A 12721-nucleotide genomic window follows, 5' to 3' on the forward strand; every position below is an offset into this window, starting at 1 on the left:
ACTCAGAAAGAATTCCAGCAAGATTTTCTTTTAACTGCAGACTTAATCATTGGAAACCCCATCAATGACCACATGATAACCAAAGTGGAAGAGATGGAAAACTGATCACTGCTTCAGTAATGTGTCATCTTGTAGTTGTTTAAAATCTTCCCTGGTATCACTAGAGACATACTAGTTGAAAGAGGGATCACTTCCTGATGCTCCAACCCAGAATATCCCCTCACTAAAAGGCTATATAGTGCTCTTCTCAGCCTCCAGTGCTTGTGTTCAGTGTTCATCTCAGGATACTACACTTTGACAGCTAGCTCTCACTGGACTTACTTGTTTTCCCTTCAGCTACTATCTCGAGTATGACCTATTTACCTCACCAGACTCCTACTTTCAAAACCACTACTGTTTTCTAAAGTAGTATTTAGAATCATTTAAAACCTTAGCAATTCACCAGATAAAACACGATGTGTCCTTGCATGCTATCAATTGTGTAAACCCGATTTTTCAGGTATAAGCTTAAGAGGTGATAGTGACTCTAAAGAATCTATTATGGAGAAAAAAAGAGAGAGAGAGAATCTGTTTTGACTCAAAAAACTTTTTTTTTAAAGATTTTATTTATTTATTTGACACAGAGAGAGAGATCACAAGTTGGCAGGAAGAGACAGAGATAGGGGGAAGCAGACTCCCTGCTGAGCAGAGAGCCCGATGCGGGGCTCGATCCCAGGACCCTGAGATCATGACCTGAGCCGAAGGCAGAGGCTTTAACCCACTGAGCCACCCAGGCGCCCCAAGAAACTTTGATAGTAATGTACAGCACTTTATAAAAAGGTAGCATAAGCTTTTTCATATAGTACATGAATCTAAGAAAACCATTTTGCTGCAAATCAAAGTGAAAAGATTAATGATAAAATATGTGAAATTGTATAGGATTGTAAGATGCTAATGTCTTTCCTCAAGTTTTCCAAATTTATTTTATATCTATTATAAAAGCCTTAATAAACATAGCACATAAAGAAATAGAATCTAAATGACAGATGTAAGAGGGCACCTGGGTGCCTCAATCAGTTAAATATCTGACTACAGCTCAGGTCATGATTCCAGGGTTCTGGGATTGAGCCCTGGCATCAGGCTCCCTGCTCAGCAGGAAGCCTGCTTCTCCCTCTCCCACACCCCCTGTTTGTGTTCCCTCTCTCACTGTGCCTCTCTCTGTCAAATAAATAAATAATATCTTTTAAAAAATAAATAAAAATAAAAAAGCTAAATACACAATTTTTCAATTACTATTTATCTTACTTCACTTCAGATCAACTAGTCTGAAATCAATGAGATACACAGGTAGAGAGATAGGATAATCAGATGAAAATTTTTATTAATTATTGAAGAAAGAAAGGATACACCCTAGGATCTTACAAAACTGATAATATAAATTATCTAATATGAAAATATATAGATGCAGTTAAAACTCAATTTCCAATAAAAAAACTAAAATATAGATTAACTTTCACTTCCTAATAAAGAAATGAAATCATAGACAAGAATAATAGGAAATCTATAACCGCATTTGATCTTGAATTTCAATCTACTAAGCTACAAGTATATAAAAAGACCATGATTGAAATTTGACGAACATTTTCTGTAGGAAAAAGCAACCCAAGAAAAAAAGAAACCAAAATCATACAGAAATAATAACAGTAGACTCTGTACAGAGGGACCAGGAAGACCAAAGTTTTATTCAAGTCTTTAGATAATTAGATTGTTGCACACAATCTTTAAATCTGTTGCACAAAATGTGCTGTCAAAGCCTACCATGAATAATAATATGTTTGTCACCCAAGAGATACCTTAAAAAATCATTTTCCAGGGTGCCTGGGTGGCTCAGTAGGTTAAAGCCTCTGCCATCTGCTCAGGTCATGATCTCAGGGTCCTGGGATGGAGCCCCGCATCGGGCTCTCTGCTCAGCAGGGAGCCTGCTTCCTCCTCTCTCTCTGTCTGCCTCTCTGCCTACTTGTGACCTCTCTGTCAAATAAATAAATAAAATCTTTAAAAAAAATCATTTTCCTTTGTACTGTACCCAAGAGGAATAAGTAATACTGTACAATGTATATTGTTTAGTATTATCTACCTTAAGACTGAATTCCTTTTTTTGTTATTATTTTTAAATAGGGATTTTATTTTTTAAAAGATTTTTTTATTTTTAGTTATTTATTTATTTATCAGAGAGCACAAGCAGGCAGAGTGGCAGGCAGAGGCAGAGAGAGAAGCAGGCTCCCCGCTGAGCAAGGAGCCCAAAGCGGGACTCGATCTCAGGACCCAGGGATCATGACCCGAGTCAAAGGCAGTGGCCCAACCAACTGAGCCACCCAGGTGTCCCTTAAATAGGGATTTTAAACATTACTTGCATAAAAACAGAAACCAAACCTTTAAACTTTTGTTTTAAACCTGAATTTTTCTTACAGCTTGTCATTTAAAAATCCTATTTTCATTCAGCATGTTTACACTGTGTACCTACTATGAACATGTCTCTATACTAAACACTGACATCTTTTTCAATAAAACTTTTAATTATTTATATACATAATATTATTTATTTGATTTTAATTTATACCTTCTAGTACTGAGTCATTTCAAGTTGCTTCATCCACTGTCCACTTTTTTAGGCAGACACAAAGAGTCAGTTATGAAACCTACATTTTTTTTCCACAGTAATTTTCCTTGTTTTTCTATTTGGGTTAATGTCATCTTGTCCCCACTCAGTTGTTGTGTTAGAATGTGGGCAGTGAATGAAGCAACTTGAAATGACTCAGTACTAAAAAGTATAAATTAAAATAAAGGCTCCTAGCCAATGTGAAAATTCCCTTAAACCCAACCAATATTAGAGAACCAGAAAAGACTGAGAAGGGGTAGTTTTCAAAACCATAACATTTCAAAAGACAAACTAAAGTTGGCATCATAAACTCAGGACTTAAAAAAGAAATAAGTTAGAAATTATTAAAATTCTACTTATATCTCTCAGCAAGACATTTGAAACTTGTTTCAGGTTACTGAAATATTTAGAAATAGATATTAGAAAATTGGTATCAGAAAAAAAAAAGTGGTGTGCCAAAGGCCATATTTAAATTAATGATGTTATCTGAAGTAAATTACACTCAGTAAAAATCTAACTTAATATTTGTGTCATGAAAGAACACATATAAATGACTAAACATAAGAATTAAGACTTCTTACCCCATATTTACATTGGCGGGATGTTGCTCCATATTGGAAACGGCATTGCTCATCAGCATCATACACCTGACCTGGGGCCACAGCTGGATAAAGAAAGTCACGCTTGGGAGGCTCATTATCAAGGCAAGTACCACGGCCTGAACTGTTCAACATAAAGGATCAAAGGAAATTAGGTACACTATGGACTATTTCCATCACAATTATGAAACCATGCGTTAAACTCTTTGTTTTAATAACTTGATGCATGAAAAGCAATACATTCTACCAACAAATAGTCATATAGTAAAACAGAATAATTTTACTGAAATGTGAGTAAGAGCTCCAGTTGTTTTTTCCAGCACCAAGACACAATAAAAGTATCTCAGACAACAATCTGAAACTGTCATGTTGGCCTTTAAACACTGATTTAAACTAATTTCTGAAGGAATCAAAATGGAATTTCATATTACTCTAAGCTTCTTGTTTGTTTTCCATGAAAATATAACCACATCTGGTAGTAGAATTAAAAACATAAAATGTGGAAAATTAAAAAAAAAACAACAACAACAACCACTATGGTTGTAATTCTTTAAAGAACTAATCTATATACTCCTCTAACTTGGGCAGAACAATAGATGCTGTAATAAGACATGTCCAAAGGTTCTTGAAATATTTCAATAATAAATGGGCAGAATGACAGATGAGGCCAAGATCCAAAGTTCTCTCAAGTAAATTAGAAGTGTTTAGTCTCTCAAAAATTTCATATTTCATCTAGGGTCATCAGAGTTGGAAAAGAGAATGTTCTCCTCTCTGCAATTTCTGCTTTTCAAAGTATGCTTGCACTCAAACATAATATTTTAATTCAGTGGAACAAATAACATAAAGATCGCCAAAAGCCAGACAGAATACCTTAGTTTAAAGAGCTTTATACTTTGCTAAATATAATTGTTCACTTTTTTAGTCAGTGTGCACAAAATAGGACAGATGCTTTTTTACTTTCATTTCACATGTGAGTAACTTAGAATTTTTAAAGAATTCCTATGCCAACATTTAAAAATTTTTTCCAACATTCCTGTCAATTGTGCCAGCACTTGTGTTTTTTTTCCCAAATCTTTTCCATCCACTTTGCCAAAGGAAAATAATTTCACAAGTAGAAGTTCCTCAACTATTATTTAGGACAGTACAAATTTTCATTTATAGATAAGTAAGAAAGAGCCATGTATAATAATGAGTTTCATATTCACTTACTATTTTGTCATATTTCTTAAAATGTAAAAGTTAATTTGCTATATAAAAATGTGTATTTGCACAGCAGCAAATTAATACGTTTTAAAAATTGAACCATACTACTCATAAGGTGATAGATTCAAAAACTCACAGCACAGAACACTGTCTTCTCTACACCCTTTCCTTTCCTTTACGCCCCTCTTGGTTGGTTTTTCATCAATAAAAATATTTAGATGGAATAATAAATATGATACTAATATAGATGGGTTTATTATTGGCTATTATAATCAATTCACTTGTTACTGTTCAAGATATTTAACAGAAAACATCTTTTTTCACCTAGCTGTCCAGTTTTCATGACTGAATGCTTTTTACTTCCTATTTATTTTACTTTTAGAAATTGACATGCACCTCAGTAAGAGAAAGTCTTTCTAGATGAATTTTAAAATAGCAAGCTCTTTTTATTTTATTATGTAAAATATCTTTAATCTACATAGATATACAAACTTTGGGCAAATGTAATTCTACCAGTAAATTCAAAATTTTATATTAAGATTAATGATAAATAGGTCAAATATGAAAAATATACTGAAAGAAGACAGACTATTTTGATAAAATGTAATATTCATGAAATAAACCAATTTAGCAGTTTAATCCCATAATTTTTTTCCTATTATATCAGTTTTGTCTCCATCTACAACAAAATTATAAAACTCTTTAGGAAGGATTGAAATAATTTTAAAAAAACGAGTTAAGTACTACTATCAATAAAAGGGGAAAATTTAAGTACAGAAGTATTTAAGTACAGGGTCTCATAGGCAGAAATGTTTGCCAATAACATAACAAAGCAAATATATGATATTCACCTAAATAGCATTAGCTTAAAAATCTACTAAAAATTATTATATGTAATTACTTGTAGATATAGAATATTAACCTAAAACTTACAGGAAGAACCATATGGATCCCCCCCAAAGAGTTTAAGAATAGCTCAGTTTTCTGATAGCAAACTGAAATTTGGCTTAATCCAGAAGGAAGAAAGAATAATTACTTCATCTAAAGTTCTTGTTCCCAGATATTAATGATGTTCTAATCATGGCTCATGTTCTGTAAAAAACACCATTTTTTCGACAAGGGCCTCCAGACAATAAAGAAGGCATGCACTGTGGTAGACAAAGTCTTCTGATAAAGTTTATTCCAAAAGTGGACTTTCTTTCAGTTTTTTATAAGCATTTATAGCTTTGTATTAATATGGTCTAAGTAAATATCTAGACAAGCCTTATTCTCCTTTTCTGTATATTTTTGCAGAATTAAACACTGTATGAAATAAAAAAGCATAGATCTTTATTAAAATGAATGCATATTTAGGAATATGGCATCAACAAAGGCCTTTTGAAATGGGTTTAGCTATAGTATTGTACAAACCACTAATTCTTGCATGTCAAATGTTTTACCGATTATCGGCTCTGGGAAAACAAGGGCAGGGATATCTCCAAGATTGATTTTAAATTGTTCCTACATTTTGGGTAGAAAATGAACAATATATTTTTCTTCTACGAACCATATTGGATATATATAGTAAAACCTGGATTAAACTATTTGGGGGTGGGGGAGTTTTCATATTTTAATTAACTGGAGGTTAAATGACAAAATTATTTTTTGCATAATATTATTAAAATTTGCTGCTTTCCTGATCCTTTCAAGTAAATTAAATACCTAGCTCACAATTATTTTAATTAACTCTTAGAAAATAATAATTCTGGATATTTCTATGCCTTCGAGTCATCAACTGCCATTATGAAATACCACAGATATAAGTATAGAAGGTAGAGGACATGGATCTGAGAGATGTATATTTAACCCTAGAAGTGGTTTTTTTTTTCTGTCCTCTTAGAAAATTCCCAAAAGCTCAACCCTAATCACACCCTTCACTCTCTGCAGAAGTAACTAATATTCTGACTTTTAATATAATTATTTCCATGCTTTTTTTTAGTAATTATTCATCTCTCAATTATTAATCTGCTTATTTTTGGAAAAAGGAGTCATAGTGTAGGTTTTCTTTTGTGACTATATTCTTTGGTTTAATATTATGAATGTGAGAAACATCCATGTTGATATACATAGCTGTAGCCTGTTCATTAATATTATTCTTTAATATTCCATTTAAGAGTATGGCACATTTATTTATCCATTCCTAATTTCTGAAAGTTGCAAAGTATGCTAATATGAACATTTTTGTACAGGTCTTCTGGTACAAATGTTTTTTTCCTATCTCAATAATACTAGGTGAGTTATTTTCTTATATTTTATAATTGCATCTATTTAATAAAATGGAGATATGAGTAATTGTTATTAAATCTAGGGTTCTAGCTAATTACAATAACCATACAATTCTTATGATGCTAAATCTAGTGTTATTTATGCTATTCTTTTCAAAATAATAATAGTAGTGGTGTTATATATAAAACTTCTTGAATTTTCTCATCAAATGTCACTTTTAAGCATAGATGATCTGTGCTTTGATCATATGTAAATTTTTCCACTCAGAAAACAGAAACCTAACTCGTTAATAAATTAAATGAAGAGTTCTGTTAGTTTCCACCTATGAGATACTACTATAAGTTATTGTTATTAAGCAGCGATATACTTGTCTCAAGAAAACCATATACATAAAAAGTAGAACTCTACTTCCCTAGCAGCATACATTTCACTACTAAAGCCCAATATTTATTAATACCTACAGCAATAAAGATGATAATAGACTCTACTTTTGTTTATGCATCTAAGACAAGACAGAAAAAATGTGTATTAGCTTGAGAACATGTTTTTTTCCTAGATTGAAATTCTTAGTAAATCAAAGTATATTTACATTTCCAGAAATCTTTGCAGCATGATAGCAAAATCATATTTCATGTATTCTACCTCTAATTTAGAGAAGTCTTATTTACATAGTTTGAAAATAAGCCTTGAAATGGGATCATAAGCCAGAGTTGAATCTTCAGCTAAAATGTACAGATCCCTATGTAAAATATGCATCCTTGGCTTTGTTTCCAGGATATATGAGCACATTCTCCTAATTGCAATTTTCGATTTATTTTTTACTTAAACAATTATACTATATAGACCTTCAACCTACAACACAGTGGGTCAATCTAAAAAATAAATTTTTCCTTATAACCCTATACCTATCTTAACAGTCTTTTAACAACAACAAAAATTTAACATTTAATGCCGCCTCCTATTTTTTACCACAAAATTATGCTCATACACCTAAATTAAATAAAAATTAATTAGACTGTATTATCTACGACAAGTCTTACGTACTATGTTATTGTAAACTGCTTTATCAGTCTTCACAAAACAAACAATAACTACCTTCTAAAATGAGTAACTAAGTCAGACCTTTCTCTCTCGCCCTCTATATGACTGGGATGCTTGAACAGAACTGAATTTGAGGCTTCTAACAAACACTGTACCGCTAATGATTTACTTGGTTATGCCCCTCTTCTCCATGTGTAGTTATGACTTATCAAAGATTTTTATGGGTTAGGGTGAAGTCCCCAAAACATGCCTGATAAATGGAAGGAGGGGAAACTGGTTTTGCTGTTTCTTAGGCTCCATATAAAAAGAGGGTCCCATCTATGAAATTGATTTCCATTTCAAGATTATTGATACTGACCTTCAAAGATAATTGCTATAGAGGAAATGTGAGTGTCTTAGTCATCCTGTTCATCTTATATCACTTTCCTTGTAGCTCTTCCTTTCTAGTTCACCTTCTACCATAATACTGCCTTTCTTTTATTCAGTTTCCATCCTTTCTGTGAAAATGGCTAGTCTGTATTTAATTTGGAGCTGTAGGAAATTTTGCTATGGATCTCTGACAGTTCAAACAATTTAACAGACTTTAATTTAAATAGAGCAAGAGTTGATTCACAGAGGCTCTGGAATTTTTGAAAACTATATGAAATTACTCTGTACTACCACTAAGTGATGGAAAATGTATGAAAAACTGGCCTAAACTACTTCTGGCTGCCTTCCACTGCCTGGTAAATTAGCCCATAGTCATCAATGAGTGTGAGCCATAATACCAGGTTCATCTTTCTCTATTTTCTAAATAAATAAGTAAATAAGTCCCGCAGGCAGATAGGAAGGACACTACCTGCAAAGCCGTCGTCGAAAACATCAGAAGCTGGCATAACACGTCCATTTTAACGGAAATGGGTTCTTTATTATTTAATCAGGACGGCTTCTGGGCGATTCATGAACCACTTATTGAATCACCGAGTTTAAGAAATCTGAAAAAAAATATTGGGAGTTGGTAAACACCATCTCCTGATTGATCAATAGCACCTAGTGTTTCAGAAAGACACAAGAGACTTTATTCTATTGGCATTTAAAGGCCATGGAATTGTTTTCAGTTGAACGTAGTGAATAGTGAATCTCTATAAATCATATAAAGCTCATTGTTAGAATCTACCATCATCTTGAGCCTTTACAGTAACTAAATAAAGAAAGGTATGCATTTTGTTGGCTGGGCTGCAATTCCTAAACAATTCATCTTTCAAGATTTCTTTTTCTTGAGAAGAGAAACTAAAATAAAATGTTATCAGTCTTTTTGAGCCAACTATAAAACATAAATGTAACCTTAATCCCTGATCAAAATATCATTGGATTTTTAAAAATATCACACATAGCTGCTAAAGCAATTAAGCCAACTGTATTAATAAAAAGGAACAAAGAAATTCAAGAAAGTTACTATTATGTCTTTGTGCTCCAGTGAACTGACCTGTTTAAAGGGCCCTGTGTTTTAAAAAACCTTATTTCTTGGTCAGATTATAATCAGAGTTGTTTAGTTTATTATTAAAAAGGGGAAAAAAGCCAACTTTCCCCAAATCTCTACCCATTGTCTTTCAATCTATCTTTTACTAATGGTTTTAACTGTGTAAGCATTCCCATGAGGATGTACAATAGAAATATTTTTATAAAATACAGGACAAATAAGCCCTTTAGAACCCTGTCAACACTAATCATGCTTACATACAAAATGCAAAGAGGCAATAAGGTTTAAATAATGCTTTTGGGATTAATTCTTTTAATTTATTCAATGGAACACTTTATTGCAACCAGTAATAATTTTATATCTCCCACCAAATCTGTGGTGATTTCTTAACAATACTTTACTAGTAATTTAGGGATTCCCTTTCCAAGTATTTTAATAACCTTAATATAGTTTATCAAGGCAGGGTCTGGCAAGACCTCAAAACTGGTCCTTGTATTAGATATACAAAGATGGTCCTAGCAAATAGGCTGTGCAAAATAAACAGGATAGGGTAGAAAGAAAATTGGTACTTGGAAAAAACAAAAACAAACCAAAAAAATGAGAAGAGAAGTCTTCAAAAATGCACAAGAATACTCAGCATATTATACAGTTTGTCTTTCTGGTGATAGACACTAAGATTCCATTATAAAAACATGAGCCAAGTCAAAGGAGAAATTCCAGATCTGGCTTGATTTCTGGGGAAAAAAGATCTTCAACACTGTTTAAAATTTAGGTAATATGATCTCATTAAAAACATCTTGGAAAATGATAATGCTAGTGCTTTGTGTTAAAAACCACCAAAAGATGTCAAATTTTCTGTGGTCTATTTTTATAGCCTTCAACCCAGCTTTGGCACTAGGCAAGTAGAGTGTTATAATTACCTATTGCTAACATTAAAAAAATGTTTAGGTTATAGCATAATTATTCTGAGGAACTACTGTCTGATATGAATTTCCAATTCCTTCTATTTTATTATTACATTAATTAATTCAAAAAAGCCATTTTAAACATTTATCTTTTGATCTCTGATTGATGAAACCATTGTGCTAAATAATTTAAAATCTCTTGTTCGGGTTTTAAAAATACATAATTTTAAGTTTTCAGAAGTTTCAGCTAATAGCAGATATGAACCAAAACTTTAATAAATAATATTACCTTATATAACTTATCTGAGTTTTTAAAGTTTTAGGCCCTAGTCATATAAATGTGAACTATGAATACAGTTTTTAAAAAGAATTTCTGTAGTTCATGTGTGCTTTTTCTATGATTCACTTTTTCACAGAGTATTTACTCTCTTCTCCCCAAGAAAACAATGGCACAAAACAGTTGAAAGTAATGATAGAGCAATAAGGCTTAAAGCCTCTATATTATTTAAAATAGTATTTACCATTTAATATTTGTCTACTGTGTTTCATATACATTATAACATTGTACATAATTTTACATATATATGTATGTGTGTATATATATATATATATATATATATATATATATATATAACAACCTGAAGATGTATGTATTATTACCTAACTCATTTAACAAGTGAGGTCACTGAATATTATGAAAGGTTAAGTAACATTCCCATGGTCACACAGTTAGAAAGTGAGACCTAAGTCTATGAGTTTCTAAAGTCCAAACCTAAAGTCCTATGCAGGTGAGATGTGAAAGAATATCTGCTTTCATAACACAGTTATACCTCAGCCTAATTTATTTATTTCATGTTTAAGTAGCCAGACTTTTAGATTATACATTAAAAGATCAACAAAGAAGTTATCAAACTGCAGAAAAGATGAGTCACATAATAAATATTCAAAGATAAATTTTCATTTTCTCATTTTCATTTACTGGGTGTTTGGTTTTTCGTTGTTGTTGTTTGTTACTGTTAGATACTCTAGCATTCCTTAAAAAAAAGAACTCAATTTTTTCAACAGCAAAATGAAATATATAATCACTGAATTAAAGTTTGGCCTATGCTCTATTAAACTGTGTAAATCTAAATTCTTTCTGACTTTGTTTCCCATTTATTAAACATTTCTGACACTCACATCACCAACCCCACTTACTGCCTTGCTCCAGTTTCTTTAATCTACCAAGTTCTGTTTGAGCATGAAGGAAAAAATTTGCCACAACGATATATTAAAGTATTTTGGGAACAGCCTGAAATATCACCCTATAAAAGTTACTCATTATGCAGTTTGAAGCACTACATATTAGGCTTCTACCAATGGCTTACTTCTGGAGCAATTCATCATCACTCTCAAGAGATTACTTACTCTAGAAAGCTGGTGATATAGTCTCGACTGCAGGCAGACCAGGAAAAAGGATTGGTATTTGCAGTAATGTGAGCTGCCATAAGTTTTGCTGCTTCATGACCTTTCGTCCCACAAGAATTTCCAATTCCATCATGGTTCATACCAAAACTGTTTTAACAAGGAAGAAACATAAAAAACATAAAAGAAAGAAATAGAAAAAAAAATTTTTTTAAATGAACCCCCAATATATCCTTATTTCCTTATTTCATCATTTGTTAGCCTTATCAACATATACCTTCTATCAATATCCTCTAAGGAAATACAGGATTCAAGTTAAGGAGACTACTGAATAATTCTCTGATACAACTTATTTTTAAATCTCTTTAACTGATCATATACTTCCAAAAATGTTAATTTACATGATATGATCTTTCCTTGAACAGATAGGGAATATATATTGATTCTCACTTTATAGGTACGAAAAACTGAGATTTAGCAAAGACAAATGACCTATTAAAGATCATACAGTTAGTAAGTGTTAGTAGAACCTGCCTTTTAACATCCTAGAGTTCATGCTACCTCACTATGCTGAATCTAAAAAAGAATTATAAAAAGATAGTTATAATCCATTGAGTTCTAAGGTCAAATGCAAAAATCATTTTTGTTATTAATATAGTGAAGGAGAATTCAAGACATGCAATTTATGTTTGTATTATATGTGTGTTTTCCAAACACCTTTTGAAAAATTTTAATATATTTAAGGATTATGATTATAGAGTTTTTCTTTACCTCAGTTTCCCTTCATTAGTCAAAGTTGTCTTTGCCATTTTCCCCCCATGCTTATAGCCATGCCTAATGCTATTATCAATGTAATATAAAAACATATCTCAATGATAAATCATAAATTTTTTCTATTAAGGATGTGAATAGAATAAATGTTAGTCTTTCTCCACAGATAGCTAAAAGCTCTCACTATTAGTGAAAAAATAAAGTTATGTACCCATTGTAACATCCTAATAAATATACCATGATATGTGTCCAAGGAAATAAGTAATTTGTATGACAAGAATATAAAATAGATGAAGACAGTTGCTAGAGAAAAAACTGGAAAGGTAGTTGAGAACAGAGAATTACAATAATGAAAGTATTTAAATATTAATTTTGGCAGTGCAGAGACATTGATGATTTCTGAGCAAGAGCAACTTAAGGTTTCAGAGTAGGAGAATAT

At 31.9% G+C, this 12721-nt stretch overlaps 1 protein-coding gene across 1 annotated transcript in view; it reads right to left on the minus strand.

The window, feature by feature from the left end:
- The window catches only part of LOC111156970 (ADAM metallopeptidase with thrombospondin type 1 motif 6), a 300261-nt gene that overhangs the window by 114998 nt on the left and 172542 nt on the right, over positions 1 to 12721 (minus strand). The window contains exons 9-10 of the mRNA XM_022518156.1: positions 11515 to 11661; positions 3217 to 3358 (exon numbers count right to left, since the gene is read on the minus strand). Coding sequence (XP_022373864.1) covers positions 3217 to 3358; positions 11515 to 11661 — 289 coding nt within the window. The remainder of the gene's footprint in view (positions 1 to 3216; positions 3359 to 11514; positions 11662 to 12721) is intronic.

This window comes from Enhydra lutris, unplaced genomic scaffold (genome assembly GCF_002288905.1).
Source record: "Enhydra lutris kenyoni isolate GAN:26980312 unplaced genomic scaffold, ASM228890v2 scaffoldscaffold50, whole genome shotgun sequence".
Classification (NCBI taxonomy): domain Eukaryota; kingdom Metazoa; phylum Chordata; class Mammalia; order Carnivora; family Mustelidae; genus Enhydra; species Enhydra lutris.